The sequence below is a fragment of the Cetorhinus maximus genome, chromosome 26 (genome assembly GCF_964194155.1).
Source record: "Cetorhinus maximus chromosome 26, sCetMax3.hap1.1, whole genome shotgun sequence".
In the NCBI taxonomy this organism is placed as follows: Eukaryota; Metazoa; Chordata; class Chondrichthyes; order Lamniformes; family Cetorhinidae; genus Cetorhinus; species Cetorhinus maximus.
Genome location: NC_135904.1, coordinates 34037739 through 34052216, shown reverse-complemented (window position 1 = coordinate 34052216; position 14478 = coordinate 34037739). Strand labels below are relative to the sequence as shown.

General features: G+C 43.7%; 1 protein-coding gene across 2 annotated transcripts in view; it reads left to right on the top strand.

The window, feature by feature from the left end:
- cemip (cell migration inducing hyaluronidase 1) overlaps positions 1-14478 on the top strand; it is a 246588-nt gene that overhangs the window by 209626 nt on the left and 22484 nt on the right. For both annotated transcript variants that reach the window (XM_078530479.1, XM_078530480.1), the window contains exons 16-21: positions 48-176; positions 4167-4252; positions 5196-5327; positions 8853-8888; positions 10453-10608; positions 12111-12291. In XM_078530479.1, coding sequence (XP_078386605.1) covers positions 48-176; positions 4167-4252; positions 5196-5327; positions 8853-8888; positions 10453-10608; positions 12111-12291 — 720 coding nt within the window. The remainder of the gene's footprint in view (positions 1-47; positions 177-4166; positions 4253-5195; positions 5328-8852; positions 8889-10452; positions 10609-12110; positions 12292-14478) is intronic.

Here is a 14478-nt window from a genome sequence, read left to right as displayed (position 1 = left end):
AGCATCTTTTGGAAGTTCAAGCATTCATCGGCATGCTTACATTGCAGGAAACCGGGTTCTGGTTCATTTTCCACCATGTGCCCACGGGGCCTTCGGAAGGAATGTATTCCCCTGGTTATTCTGAACACGTGCCATTGGGAAAGTTCAGCAACAACAGGGCTCATTCCAACTACAGAGTAAGTCTGCACGCAATTGCTGTAATACTACAGAGAGCTACACTGAAGGAGTGGGATAAACATCTTTATTATTCGCGCAGCTGGTATTTGTTGCAAAATGTGGATTGCTGTGAATGTTTACGAGTACATTCTGAGCCACTGTGACTTCTGCTGAAAGGTGGAAAATAAGGTGACTTATTTTTTAGCCTCCCTGCCCAACACCGTGGTTGCGTGTCTGAATTCCATTGACAGACATTGGCACCGACAAACTGGAGAAACAGCTTGAACAATGATGGAAAGGTAAAGACTCACGACCATCTAACCTGTCCCGTGCAACTGGGAGCTTGTACATCACAATATAGATATACTCCATCCCACCTCAAAAACGCTGTTATCCCCTGAGAGAGGAGAAAAAAAAGATTTAAAAACCCAGGCTTATTTGGAGGAAAATTATGAACTTTTCTTTTCTGACTCATTAAACCTAGTCCAGGAGATCAGTTTGGCCCTGAACTCCCAGCTATGCCTACTGCTTGCACCTACCAAGCTACTCACCTCTCTCTAAGAACTTATGTTGGGTCAGCGTATGGTTTCAGATAAAGTCCCCACTGTATTATACATGGTCACAGGCACACTAACATTCATAAACTCAGAATGTGCCTTTTGGAGCTTTTACTTCAGAAGAAGAAAAAGTCCAAAGGACCCTGAAAACATCTTTGCTTTATGGTCCATTGTCATGCCTGAAATGGGTGCCCATACGGAGAGCTTGCCCCAACTGGAAGGCCCAATATTGGGCCTCAGGCCTTGTTAGCATTGGTTATGAGCATGCGAACAAATGAACATATGAACAAGGAGCAGGAGTAGGCCATTCAGCCCCTCGAGCCTGCTTCGCCATTTAATAAGACCATGGCTGATCTGTTAGTAACCTAAAATCTGCATCCCACCTACCCCCAATAACCTATCACCCCCTTGCTTACCAAGAATCTATCCAACTCTGCCTTAAAAATATTCAAAGACTCTGCGTCCTCCGCCTTTTCAGGAAGAGAGTTCCAAAGACTCACAACCCACTGAGAGAAAAAAATGTTGCCTCATCTGTTTTAAATGGATGACCCCTTATTTTTAAACAGTGACCCCCTAGTTCTAGATTCTCCCACAAGAGGAAACATCCTCTCCACATCCACCCGATCAAGGACTCTCAGGATCTTATATATTTCAATCAAGTCGCCTCTTACTCTTCTAAATTCCAGCGGATACAAGCCTAGTCTGTCCAACCTTTCCTCAAAAGACAACCCACCCATTCCAAGTATTAGTCTGGTAAACCTTCTCTGAACTGCTTCAAATGCATTTACATCCTTCTTTAAATAAGGTGACCAATACTGTACACGGTACTCCAGGTGTGGTCTCACTAGTGCCCTGTACAACTGGAGCATAACCTCCCGACTTTTGTATTCAGTTCTCCTTGAATTTCTTCTAAAGGACAACATTCTATTAGCTTTCCTAATTACTTGCTGTACTTATATACTAGCCTTTTGTGATTCATGCACTAGGACACCCAGATCCCTCTACACCCCAGGGCTCTGTAATCTCTCACTACTTAGATAGTGTGCTTCTCTTTTATTCCTTTTGCCAAAATGGACAATTTAACATTTTCCCATATTATACTCCATTTGCCAGATCTTTGCCCTATCACTAAACCAATCTATATCTTTTTGTTGCCTCCTTATGTCCTCTTCACAACTTAACTTTCCTACCTACCTTTGTGTCATCAGCAAATTTGGCAACCATCCCTTCAATCCCTTCATCCAGGTCATTTATATAAATTGTAAACAGTTGAGGTCCCAGCATTGATTCCTGTGGCACACCACTCGTTACATCTTGCCAACCTGAAAAAGATCCATTTCTGCCTACACTCTGCTTCCTGTTAGCCAGCCAATCTTCTATCCAGAGCAATATGTTACCGCCTATACCATGAGCTTTTATTTTTCACAATAACCTTTGATGTGGCATGTTAACAAATTCCTTCTGAAAATCTAAGTGCAGTACATCCACCAGTTCCCCTTTATCCACAGCACATCTTATTTCCTCAAAGAACTCCAATAAGTTGGTTAAGATGATTTCTCTTTCACAAAACCATGTTGACTCTGCCTGCTGACCTTGAGCTTATCCAAGTACCCTGTTATAACTTCTTTAATAATAGCTTTGAACATTTTCCCTACAACAGATGTTAAGCAAACTGGCCTGTAGTTTGATTAACGGAGTTACATTTGCTATCTTCCAATCTAATGGGACTTTCCCCAAATCAAGGGAGTTTTGGAAAATTGAAACTAATGCATCAACCATCCCAGTAGCCACTTCTTTTAAGACTCTAGGATGAAGTCCATCAGGACCCAAGCTCCTGTCAGCTCGCAGCTCCAACAATTTACTCAGTACAATTTCTCTGGTGACTGTAATTTTCTTGACTTCCTTCCCCATTTCCATTTCCTGATTTCTAGCTGCTTCTGGGATGTTACTTGTATCGTCTATAGTGAAAACTGATGCAAAATATCTGTTCAATTCATCTGCCCTTGTTTTCCATCATCAATTCTCCAGACTCACTTTCTATAGGACCAATGCTCACTTTGTTAACTCTTTTATTTTTAAAATATTTATAAAAACTCTCACTATCTGTTTTTATATTTCTGGATAGCTTTCTCTCATACTCTAATTTTTCCCTCTTCAGTAGTCTTTTAGTCACTCTTTGCTGTTTCTTATCTTCTGTCCAATCTTCTGACCTGCCACCTGTCTTTGCACAGTTATTTGCTTTTTCTTTAAGTTTGATACTATCTTTAACCTTTCTAGTTAACTACGGATGGTGTGCCCGTCCCTTGGACTATTTCTTACTCGTTGGAATGTATCTATTCTGTGTATTCTGAAATGTCCCCTTAAATATTAGCCACTGCATCTCTATTGACCTATCCCTTAACCTGATTTGCCAATTCACTTTAGCCAGCTCAGCTTTCATGCCCTTATAAATGCCCTTATTTAAGTTTAAAAACTTAGCCTCAGACCTACTCCTCTCTCCCTCAAACTGAATGTAAAATTCAATCATATTATGGTCACTGCTACCAAGGGGCGCCTTCACTATGAGATCATTAATTACTCTGATTGCATTGCATAATAACAGATCCAGTATAACCTGCTCCCTGGTTGGTTCCAGAACATGCTGTTCTAAGAAACTATCACAAAAACATAGGAACATAGGAGCAGGAGTAGGCCATTCAGCCCCTTAAGCTTTCTCTGCCATTCAGCTAGATCATGGCTGATATCATCCACCTTAATGCCATTTTCCTGCATTATCCCCATATCCGTTGGTGTCATCAGTATCTAGAAATCTGTCGATCTCTGTCTTTAGCATATTCAATGACTGAACTTCCACAGCCCTCTGGGGTCGAGAATTCCAAAGATTCACCATCCTCCAGTGAAGAAATTCCTCCTCATCTCCGTCCTAAATGGCCAGCCCCTTATTCTGAGTCTGTGCTCCCTGGTTCCAGACCCCCAACCAGGGGAAACATCCTTTCTGCATCTACCCTGTCAAGCCCATTAAGAATTTTGTAAGTTTCAATGAGATCACCTCTCATTCTTATAGAGAATACAGGCCCAGTCTCCTCCTTCTCTACTCATAGGACAGTCTCACTAAACAACGAATCAGCCTGGTGAACCTTCGCTGCACTCCTTCAATGGCAAATATATCTTTCCTTAGGTAAGGAGGCCAAAACTGTACACAGTGCTCCAGGTGAGGTCTCACCAAAGCGCTATACAATTGAAGTTAGAGTTCAAAACTGGAGGTTGTTGAATTGTTTGGTGCCTTTTGCATCTCCACAGGTAGATGGCCATTTAAAAAATGACGAATTTCATGCAATTTGCCATATAGATCCTGTTCAACATTTGGAACCACCATTGTACCATTTTCATTAAAAGCTGATATAAACTCAACACCTCAAATGTGTATCAAATCTTTTTTGATCTATTTTTCAGGCTGGTATGATGATTGATAATGGGGTAAAAACAACAGAAGCAAATGCAAAGGACAAGAGGCCATTCCTCTCACTGGTTGGTGCAAGGTGGGTTCATGAAAAGAAAGACTCACGTTTAGAAAGTGCCTAAGAAAAATACCTGTGGGCTGAATATTACTGGGGAGGGGGGATAGGGGTGGACAGCTCTACCCCCGCAGAAAGCAAAATCAGCATGAGGCTGATTGGCCCGCTGCACGCCAGCCCACACTCCAGCGCTGTGGGTGTGCTAAAAAAAAGGACAGAGTGGGACTTCCACCCCTCATTGGCCAGCAGTTCCATCAGTCCCGGCACCCCCAGTGGGCGCTGCTGGGACTGCAAGAGGAGGAACCAGAAGACCCACTGATCCCCGGAAACAGGCAAGTCAGGGGGTCTTGGGCAGAGAGGGTTTGGGCAGGATCAGGGAAGGACAGGAGGGTGGAGGGGTGGATTTATGGCTGTGGGCCGGCAGGGGTTCTGTTTTAGGTGGGGCTGCTCCCCGCTGTCCACCAATCGGTAAAAGGCAGATCCTGAAGATAGAATCCCGCCCCCCCTTTCCTTCCCGCCCTATGAAGTGATTATTTAAAAGATCGGGCTGCCCACTCCCGCCCGACTAGCCACACCAAACGTTTTATCATGCGGACAGTGTATTATCAGGGTCAATTGGCTTGGTAAAAAGCTTAATTGACCCTTGAATACCTATTGAAATATGCTGGGCAGGCTGCGCGTCTGCCCTTCTGTTTTATGAGGGTGAGCTTGAGGGGTAGGTGGGAAGGTGATGTGTTGGGCTCCCTCACTATTTTACATGCCCTCCCCTCCCCCCACCCCCACTGAAAACACATGTGGTGGGGGAATGTTAAATGCAGCCCTGTGTTTCACACAGCTTACTTTTCAAAGTATGAACTCATTGACTATTTCTAGGAAAGGTTTAATTTTCTCCTGTAAAATTATAACATGGCAGATTAATTCTTGTTTTTATGGACCACATTAATAAATAGTTTAAATTCTTACTTAGGTACAGTCCCCATGAAGGAGCTGACCCTCACAAGCCAAGACAACCTGCTATAATCAAAAATTATATTGCATATAAAAACCAGGAGCATGGCGCTTGGCTGCGTGGTGGAGACGTGTGGTTGGAGGACTGCCAGTAAGTTCCAATTCACTCTCTTCAAAATGTTAGATCCATAAAATGTGTTTTAAAGGTTGGCGATGCATGTTAAATCTAAGTGTACTCTATCAGCAGTCTCTGTATTACCAGCTTCTCCTGTCACACAGACACTAACAGCCCACTGGCCTGGCATCTCTTTATTTGTATCTCAGATACAACAACAACAACTTGCATTCATATAGCTCCTTTGATGCATAAAACCTCTCAAGGCACTTCACTGCAGCGTAATCAGATCAAAAGAATGACACCAGGCTATAATCTAGAACACAGGGGCACAGCCTCAGGATAAGGAGATGATCATTTAGTACTGAGATGAGTAGAAACTTCCTCATTTAAAGGGTTGTGAATCCGTGGAGTTCTCTACCCCAGAGGATTGTGGGTGCTCCATCACTGACTATATTTCAGGCTGACATAGTTTTTGGTCTCTCAGGGAATCGAGGGATATGGGGAGTGGACGGAAAAATGGAGTTAAAGCTGAAGATCAGCCATGATGGTTTTGAATGATGAAGCAGGCTCCCATTGTTTATGTTCTTATATTCTTAAGAGAAAGAACTGGACTTGAGGACATAAGAACATTAAGAATATTAAGACTGGTGGCCAAAAGCTTAGTCAAGGAGGTAGGTTTTAAAAGACAATCTTGAAGGAGAGGAGAGAGGTGAGGTGGCAGAGAGGTTTAAGGAGTGAATTCCAGAGCTTAGGGCCAAGGCAACTAAAGGCACAACCAGCAAAGGTGGAGCGAAGGAAGTAGGGGATGCACAAGAGGCCCAAACTGGAGGAACGCAGATATTTCTACAGAGGGGCTAGGCAAGGTTACAGAATTAGTGGGGAGTGGGGCTGTGAAGGGATTTGAATACAAGGATGACACTATTAAAATCAAAGTGTTGCTGGAACAGGAACCAATAAAGGTCACAGCGGTGATGGGTGAAAGAAACTTGGTGTCTTTTAGGATATGGGCAGCAGAGATCAACTCAAGCTGATGGGGCGTGGAAGATGGGAGGCCGGCCTGCCGGGAGCTTTGGAATAGTTGAATCTGGAGCTAACAAGGCACAAATGAGGGTTCCAGCAGCAGATGGTTGATGCTATGGAAGTAAAAGTAGGTGTTCTTGGTGATGGAGTGGATGTGTGGTCGGAAGTTCAGCTCAGGGTCAAATAGGATGCCAAGGTTGTGAACAGTCTGGCTTGGCCAGAGGCAGTGACCAGCGAGAGGATGGAATTGGTGTTTCGCAAATGGAATTTGCAGTGTGAACTGAAAGCAATGGCTTCCATCTTCCCAATGTTAAATTGAAGGAAATTTCTGCTCAATCATTACCGGATGTCAGACAAGCGGGGTGACAGCACACTAATGGAGGACACAAGAGAGGTAGTAGCGAGGTAGAGCTGGGTATCATCTGCATATGTGTGAAACCTGACAGAGTCCCCGAGCATGTATATGAACAATTTCACTAGCACATGAGTACCACTCTAATATTCATCTGCCGATGGTGGATTGTACGTCAACACTGAGTTTCACTGAAATTTGTTTTTGCCTCACCTGTCCCCTGTTATAAAGCGCAAAGGTTGGCAAATATTCCAAAATCCGTTCTGAAGTTTAATAAATGTCAGAACAATATTTACTTTGCAACGTTAAAATTACAGCAGGGCCATTCAAATGTGAAACTAAAAAGCACACTTTCACCTTTGAAAATCTTTTCCTCAAGAGGCAGTAGGCACTCAATGGAGATTTTCGAGATTGAGATGAATGGATTTTTGTTAGGTACATGTATCAAGGCAAATGGAGAGAAGGCTGGCAAATGGAGGTGAGGTACAGTTCAGTTGTGATCACTGAATGGCAGAACAGGCTCGAGACTTTGAGTGCCACCCTCCTGTTCCCGTATTCCATATGCAGCCAATGAACTTTAAGGATGGATGTGTTCCTCCAATGCCTCCCTGCCCCATTCATCACCTATATCTGATGGCAGAATTGGCTTGAGGGGCTGAATGGCCTACACCTCTCCCTCTGGCATAAGGACTAGGGACTTGTGCAGATTATTTAAATAAGCAGACCCTCCATAACTGGGCACTCATTATGCTGTGGGATTGGTTGACAGTTAGTCTCAATACACCCAGATGACTGGTCCTACAAAACTGGGAGTGGTAGTATTTTAATTATTCAGATGAGATTTCAGAAAGTTTCTCATGCCTCACATAATTCCAAATCTTTCTCCTTTAGCTGTTGCAAATTTCTGAATTTCTATCTGCCTCAGTCCTGAAGTGTTACCCATTAATCTATTGAATTCCATCACTTTCCTGTCACCCAGCTTCAACCATCTTTTGCCAAATCCTGGAGCACCCAGATTCTGCTCTATTAATTTTACAATTAAATCACTTAGCCCATTTCTCAAAGAAGGGTCATGTTGGATTTGAAACATTAACTCTGTTTCTCTCTCCACAGATGCTGCCAGACCTGCTGAGTTTTTCCAGCACTTTCTGTTTTCGTTTCAGATTTCCAGCATCTGCAGTATTCACTTTAGTCCACTTTTCTTCTCGGACACTGTCGAATAGATTTTCAATTTTAATCAAATGCCTGTTCCAACAGTGATAGGTATGCCAAAACTGGTTGGAAATATTCCTACAGGTTTCATCACATGACTTCCCATCCCCCATGCTTCCGCCACTGGTCACCTGACACATCCGTACAACTTGGAAGGCGATGGACTCTCTGTTACCCTATTGGGTGACTCTGGAATGTGAAAGGACCATCTCCAGTATACTTAATTTAACTAAAAGCATAGTGAGTTCCATATTATTTTTGTATGTCCCAAAGTGAACAGGAGTTCTCTGGGTCTACAAAGATAATTCAATGTCCTGTGCAACCATTTGCAGCCAGATGGGTAATCGGGGTCCTATTTACGTTATCGGCCACAGACTTCCATATTAAAAGCCAGCGCTGTAAATCTTTTTCAAAATGGAGTCAGCTATATTGCCAGTGTTAACGAGACGGGTTCCTCCATTTTGAGGCTATTGCTGCCCTGTTAACACTAGGTTCCTAACTGTGGCTGTTCATTTCTAGTGCATCGATAATTCTTTCTTTACTTATGGCCTCAGAAATTCAATCTCTCGGTCACAGAGTAGACCCATTTTCTGCCTTCAAATCCATACAGAATCTATGAAGTGCCAAAGAAAGCAATATCTTAATCTGCGTTATCTACACAGATACAGATACATACAAAGAAAATGAGGGGGTGAACTGCCCTGGTTGTTGAGTGTAGAAAATTATAAACACATGCTTTTTGAATGTATTTATGCTGTCACTACACATAGGAATCAGTGCTTGTTTGCTTATTCACGGAGATTAAGAAGATTGGACGGAATGAGTGCACTGAACAAACTTTGACGCTGTGAGCTATTACTGAACTATCCGTTTAGGTCACCAATGTTTGTTTGATGTTGCTGCCTTGGGCCTGGAAATGTTCAGTTTCAAGTCCAGTCACGCCATTCTTCTCTCTTGTTTGTCCTTTTTCCTAGATTTGCTGATAATGGAATTGGACTGACTCTTGCAAGGTAAGAGCTCCCAGTAATCAAAGTCTATCTTGGTATTGCTGAATTTGCATTTTTTTTCTTAAGAAGTCCTGGTGAAGGACCAAAGTTCAGACTGCAGGACATGAGTACGGTTATAGTTAAGATTTCTGTTTGATTCGGATGTGACCAAAGAGTCAACAGTGAGACCACCTAATTGTAACAAGTTGGAAAGATTTATTAAGTATAAGAGTATAAATCTTAATAAACTCGGCAGTAATTATCAGATTTAAACAGACTTTCCTTCGGAGCATGCAGACTCGGGTTGAACTTTGCCTTGTATCTGCATTGCTCTGATTGGATTTGACCCTCGAGTTGCCTCCACAGTATTCTATCCAAGGTTCCAGGTTATGGCCAACATCCAAGCAGCACATCCCTCTCCAGCTAGAACCTCTCCAGCTAGGTTCACACCTGTCTTGATGGTACAGAATCCCCTGAGACTCCTTTCTTTGACCACTTTAAATGGTCTGGTTGGTTCTGGCAAAAACAGCTCTGAAACAGCAGCAATAGGAGTCCCGTCCAATGCACAGTCCCTGCACCCCCCTGTCTTCAGCTTTCTGTCCTTGTTAACTGCGTTACACATACTGCTCCTTGCAAAAACATCTCTGATCCCCTCAACTGCAGGTTCTGTTTTACACACAGACATCTGTCTTCAGCATTGCTGAAAAAAGAGACATGCTGTCAAAGCTTTTTGCCTTGCACTCATCAGGACAGATTTGCAAGAATTCCAAATCTGGGAACAACAATTTATATTGCATGAGAAGAGGGTGCTGATTGATTGGTAGAGGTGTTGCCATGGGGAATGCACCAGGGAAGAGTTAACTGCCAAGCTTTTGTTCAAATTCAAACCAGGCAGGTCAACTCTGATTGGCCAAGGTATTGCTTTGGGGGAATGAACCAGGGAATGGCTGTCCTCCAAGCTTTTGTTTAGTTGAAAAAGGTGCAGTGCATGGACATGTTCTTTCTGTTGCAAAGGACAGGGCCCTGTGTATAAATATAGGTAACTTCTAGCACACGTAAGTGAGCCACACTGCAAACCTAACTGATAATCTTAAATTGGTGTCAGTGTAATTCTTAGCATAATCAGGATTGTTTAGCAAGTACTGTCCAACTGCAGGATCACATCTAATGTTGGACATTATGTTCTGAGTTTTGCAAGCAAGGGCTGGTTGAGCTCAGTCAGTACTTTGCCTGTTGCGAACAGCTGAAGGGATCCGATCCACTAGTTGTTGGGACGTGCAGAAACTGGGACATAACACTGGAAGAGAGGGGACAATGCACTGACACGGTGTAATCCTAAGAAAGCTTGTTTTTGGTGATGTTGGTCAGGGGAAGTCTTTACTGTTTTGTGGCCTGGGATTTTTTTAAGTCCCATCTGAATAGATAGCTGAGACCTTAGCTTAATGCACCATTTAAAAGATGGCAACATAAAATTCCTTCATTACTATGCCCATGTGCTAGCCAACCTATTAAAGTCTTATGCTTACAACCTTTTGACTTAAGAAGGTGCAAATGGAGCCAAGCTGACATTTAGTATCTATGTTTCTAGTGGTGGGACTTTCCCAGATGATGATGGGGCCAAACAGGAGGTAAAAAACTCATTGTTTGTTGGGGAGAGTGAAAACCGTGGAACTGAGATGGCAGACAACCTCGTTTGGGGACCTGGTGGCCTAGATCACGGTGGACGAGCTCTTCCAAAAGGAGTGTAAGTAATTCAATAAACCCATCGTTAGAACCAAAATATCTTCTCATCCTCTTCTTGCAATCAAATCATAGTCTCTTTTGGAACTTCCTCTCAGATCAGCTGGATGCAGGACAAACCTCCCTCTACTCTGCGGTGAGGCTGTTGTGAATATTACTGTCCCCACACGTACTATACCACCAAATTTTATCACGTAAGGTTCATGCAGTCAACAGAGGGAAGAGTCCTATCCAACCGTAGGAACAGCCTCCGGCTATTCAGCCTCTCAAACATCCTCCGCCATTTCACTGGATCACAGCTGAGATGCACCTCAACTTCATTTTCCTGCCTTAGCTCCATATCACCTGATGCCCTTACCCAATGAAAACCTATCAGTCTCAGGCTTGAAAACTCCAATTGGTTTAGCATACTCCGCCATCTGGGGGACAGAGTTCCAAATTTCTCCCGCCCTTTGTGTGAAAAATCGATTCCCGAATTTCACTCCTAAGTGCCCTGATTCTAATTTGAAAAATGTGTCCCCCTCGTTCTCTCCCCCATTTGAGGAAATACTTCCCCTGTATCCTTGTATTGAATCTCCATCATTTTAAACTTCTCAGTTGAATCACCTTCAATCTTCTACACTCAAAGGGATACAAGCTAAGCTTGTGCACCCTTTCCTCCGTGGTATCGTTCTGGTGAAACTGTGTTATACCAGGCTTCACTTAAACAGTGTCCTATCCCACCACACCAAACAGTCCATGGAAAGGTTTTGTTTAGATGTGTGTTATTGAAAATTTTGATACAATCCATATGCTTTACTTTGTCACAGAGGTCTACGGCCAAGAAAAAGGCCCTTCGGCCCATCGAGTCTGCACCAGTCAAATAAGTATCTAACTATTCTAATCCCATTTTCCAGCACTAGGCCCATAGCCTTGTGTGCCACGGCATCGCAGGTGCATATCCAAATACTTCTTAAATGTTATGAGGGTATCTGCCTCTCCCACCCTTTCAGGCAGTGGGTTCCAGATTCTCACCACCCTCTGGGTGAAAAAATTCCTCCTCACATCCCCTCTAAACCTCCTGCCCCTTACCTTAAATCAATGCCCCCTGGTTATTGATCCCTCCACCAAGGGGAAAAGTTCCTTCCTGTCCACCCTATCTATGCCCCTCATAATTTTATATACCTCAATCATGTCCCCCCCTCAATCTCCTCTGCTCCAGGGAAAATAACCCCAGTCTATCCAATCTCTCCTCATGACTAAAACTCTCCAGCCCAGGCAACATCCTGGTAAATCTCCTCTGCACCCTCTCTAGTGCAATCACATCCTTCCTATAATGTGGATCCCAGAACTGCACGCAATACTCTAGTGGCCTAACCAGTGTTTTATACAGTTCCAGCATAACCTCCCTGCTCTTATATTCTATGCCTTGGCTAGTATTCACTGACCCCCAGTCCCTGTGAGCAGGGGATCGCCCTTGTAGCCCGAGTTAAAACTGAATGCCGTATTTTCTTTCTCCGTTCTCAGGACATTCCCTATCCGAGGCATGCAGATCTACGATGGCCCAATCAATGTGGAGAACTGCACTTTCCGTAAATTTATTGCCCTGGATGGTCGTCACACCAGCGCCATTGGGTTCCGATTCAATAACTCTTGGCAAACCTGCCCTAACAACAACGTGACAAGTATCACTTTCCAGGACGTTCCAGTAGGTTCTCAGATTGTAGCACTTTATCTATTGTTATCTGAACAAACACGGGATTTGTGTATTTAAATGAATGTTTCAAGTTGTAAAATATCAAAGGAATCAATATTTGTAACAGGGGGTGAAATAACATTGGTAAATGGGGAAGCGTAGGACATGCAAGATTTATTCTCTCTTCAGACCTAACTAATGTTATTCACCGAATGACGGACAGCCCATTCCAAGACAGTTTGTGCTGTTAGACATCTGGAGCTAGTGCACTTCCAGTCAGATGTTATTTGAGAAGCCGGTTGTAGAATTTGAACTCGTAACACTGGTTACAGTGATTGTCAAGAAATAAAATGGTGATTTCTGTCATTGGCATGAAATGGGGTTTGGCTCCAATTGTTTAATTTTGCTTTGGGTGAGGGTTGGGTTTTTCAAAAAATGGCTTTGATTCTAATCCAGGCAGGAGCAGGTTTCTAATCCTGTTCAGGAACACTGAGGCAGACAGCCATGGCCAATGTTGATTGCCAACTCCCCAGCCAAAATAGCTGGGAAATGGCTGCTCACCCCTTCAAATCAGGCCGAAGGTGAGAACTGCCAGGTGCCCAGGGGAGATGCCTTCAGCACAAGGTAAGAGCCCTGAGAGGGGGAGAGTTGGGGGAAAGCCCAGGGTAAGGATGACCCAGGGTTTCCCTGCTGGAGGAGCCAGGAGGAACCTTGCCCACAGGGAACCTTTAAAAAAAAATACAAGTGAACACTGCTGGCTCTGGCTCCTTTTTCTGGCAGGATTGGTTTAGCAGGGAAGCCACCACTGCTTCCCAATCAAATACAGGTTAAAATAGCAGATCATGCATGTCGTCAGAGCCAGATTTGCGTATTTAAAGAGGACTCCACTGGCTAGGGGCCACTGCCCTTGCTGGTTGCTATATAAGATTGCAGTCTGTCAGATCAGGCTGTGTAAGCCCCTTAACTCCAATATAACTACCAACCCCCTCCCTCCCACCCCCCCAAGCCCTTTTTCCACCTAGTGGCTGGTGCTTAAACCAATCCCATTGTGACTCTATGTATATCTAAGGCTTCAGGTTCCTCTCGGTAAACAATTGGCTGCGTTTTTTTTGCCGCACTAATAAACAATAAATGGTATGGGTGAGGTAAATGTTAACATAGTCACAGATTAGGACCCAAAAGAGGGAAGTAGAGAAGGCAGTTCAGATCAGGTAGACAGTGGGAGATATGTGAAGTTCTTCACCAGTCAGCTCGATGAGATCGTTGAATTTAAGAGAGAGCCGGGTAAATACCTGAATTTGTTTATGTTGTATGTTCAGTTGGTCTCACAAAGAGGTCCTGAGTCTTGTATGGTTGAATATTATGGGTGGGATTTTCCAGTCTTGCCCACTGCAGGGCCAGAAATTCCTGCCCAAAGCCAATGAGCCGTTTGCTGGTCTGTCAAATTATCCGTCCCATCCGCTATGATGCCCACAGCGAGTGGGACTGGAAAATTTATGCCTAAGTGTTTATTGATAACACGTAACTGTGTACATATATACATGTTCCAGCTCACACCATGCTTGCTTCTAATCAGGTCTCTGTCTAGTCCACAGCTGACCCTAATCTCAGCTCATGTGTCTTTTTACATAACACTGTGGGCGACAGTGTTTCCCAGTCTTGCATTAATCCTTGCTATTCCAGATACCCTTATACTAAAATATTTGATGGAGGGCGATGAGAGATACAGTGGAATGTGATCTTTCTGAGATACTGGGATGGCCAGATGAGTGAAAACAGTCTTTCCCATCCCTAGTGCATTCCTATGTTTCAGCTGTGGCTCAGTTGGTAGCACTCTGAAGGTTGTGTGTTCAAACCACACTCCACGAGACCTGAGTACAAAAATCTAAATTGATACTCCAGTGCAGTACTGAGGGAGCACTGAACTGTCAGAGGTGCTGTCTTTCAGATGAGTTATTAAACTGAGTCCCCTGGGTAGTAATTCGTCATGGGTGATATTGGATCAGCTGCCTGATATACACAGTGCCTGATATTGGATTTCATTAACTGTAACATAACTGGATATTGGGTGTTGCATAAAACAGGTGGCTCATCCAATCTCCCCTGTTTTGCGTCATTGACTGAGATCCCCCTCCCTGACGTCCCAGGTGGATGTAAAGATCCCATGGCACTACTTCAAAGAAGATCTGGGGAGTTCTC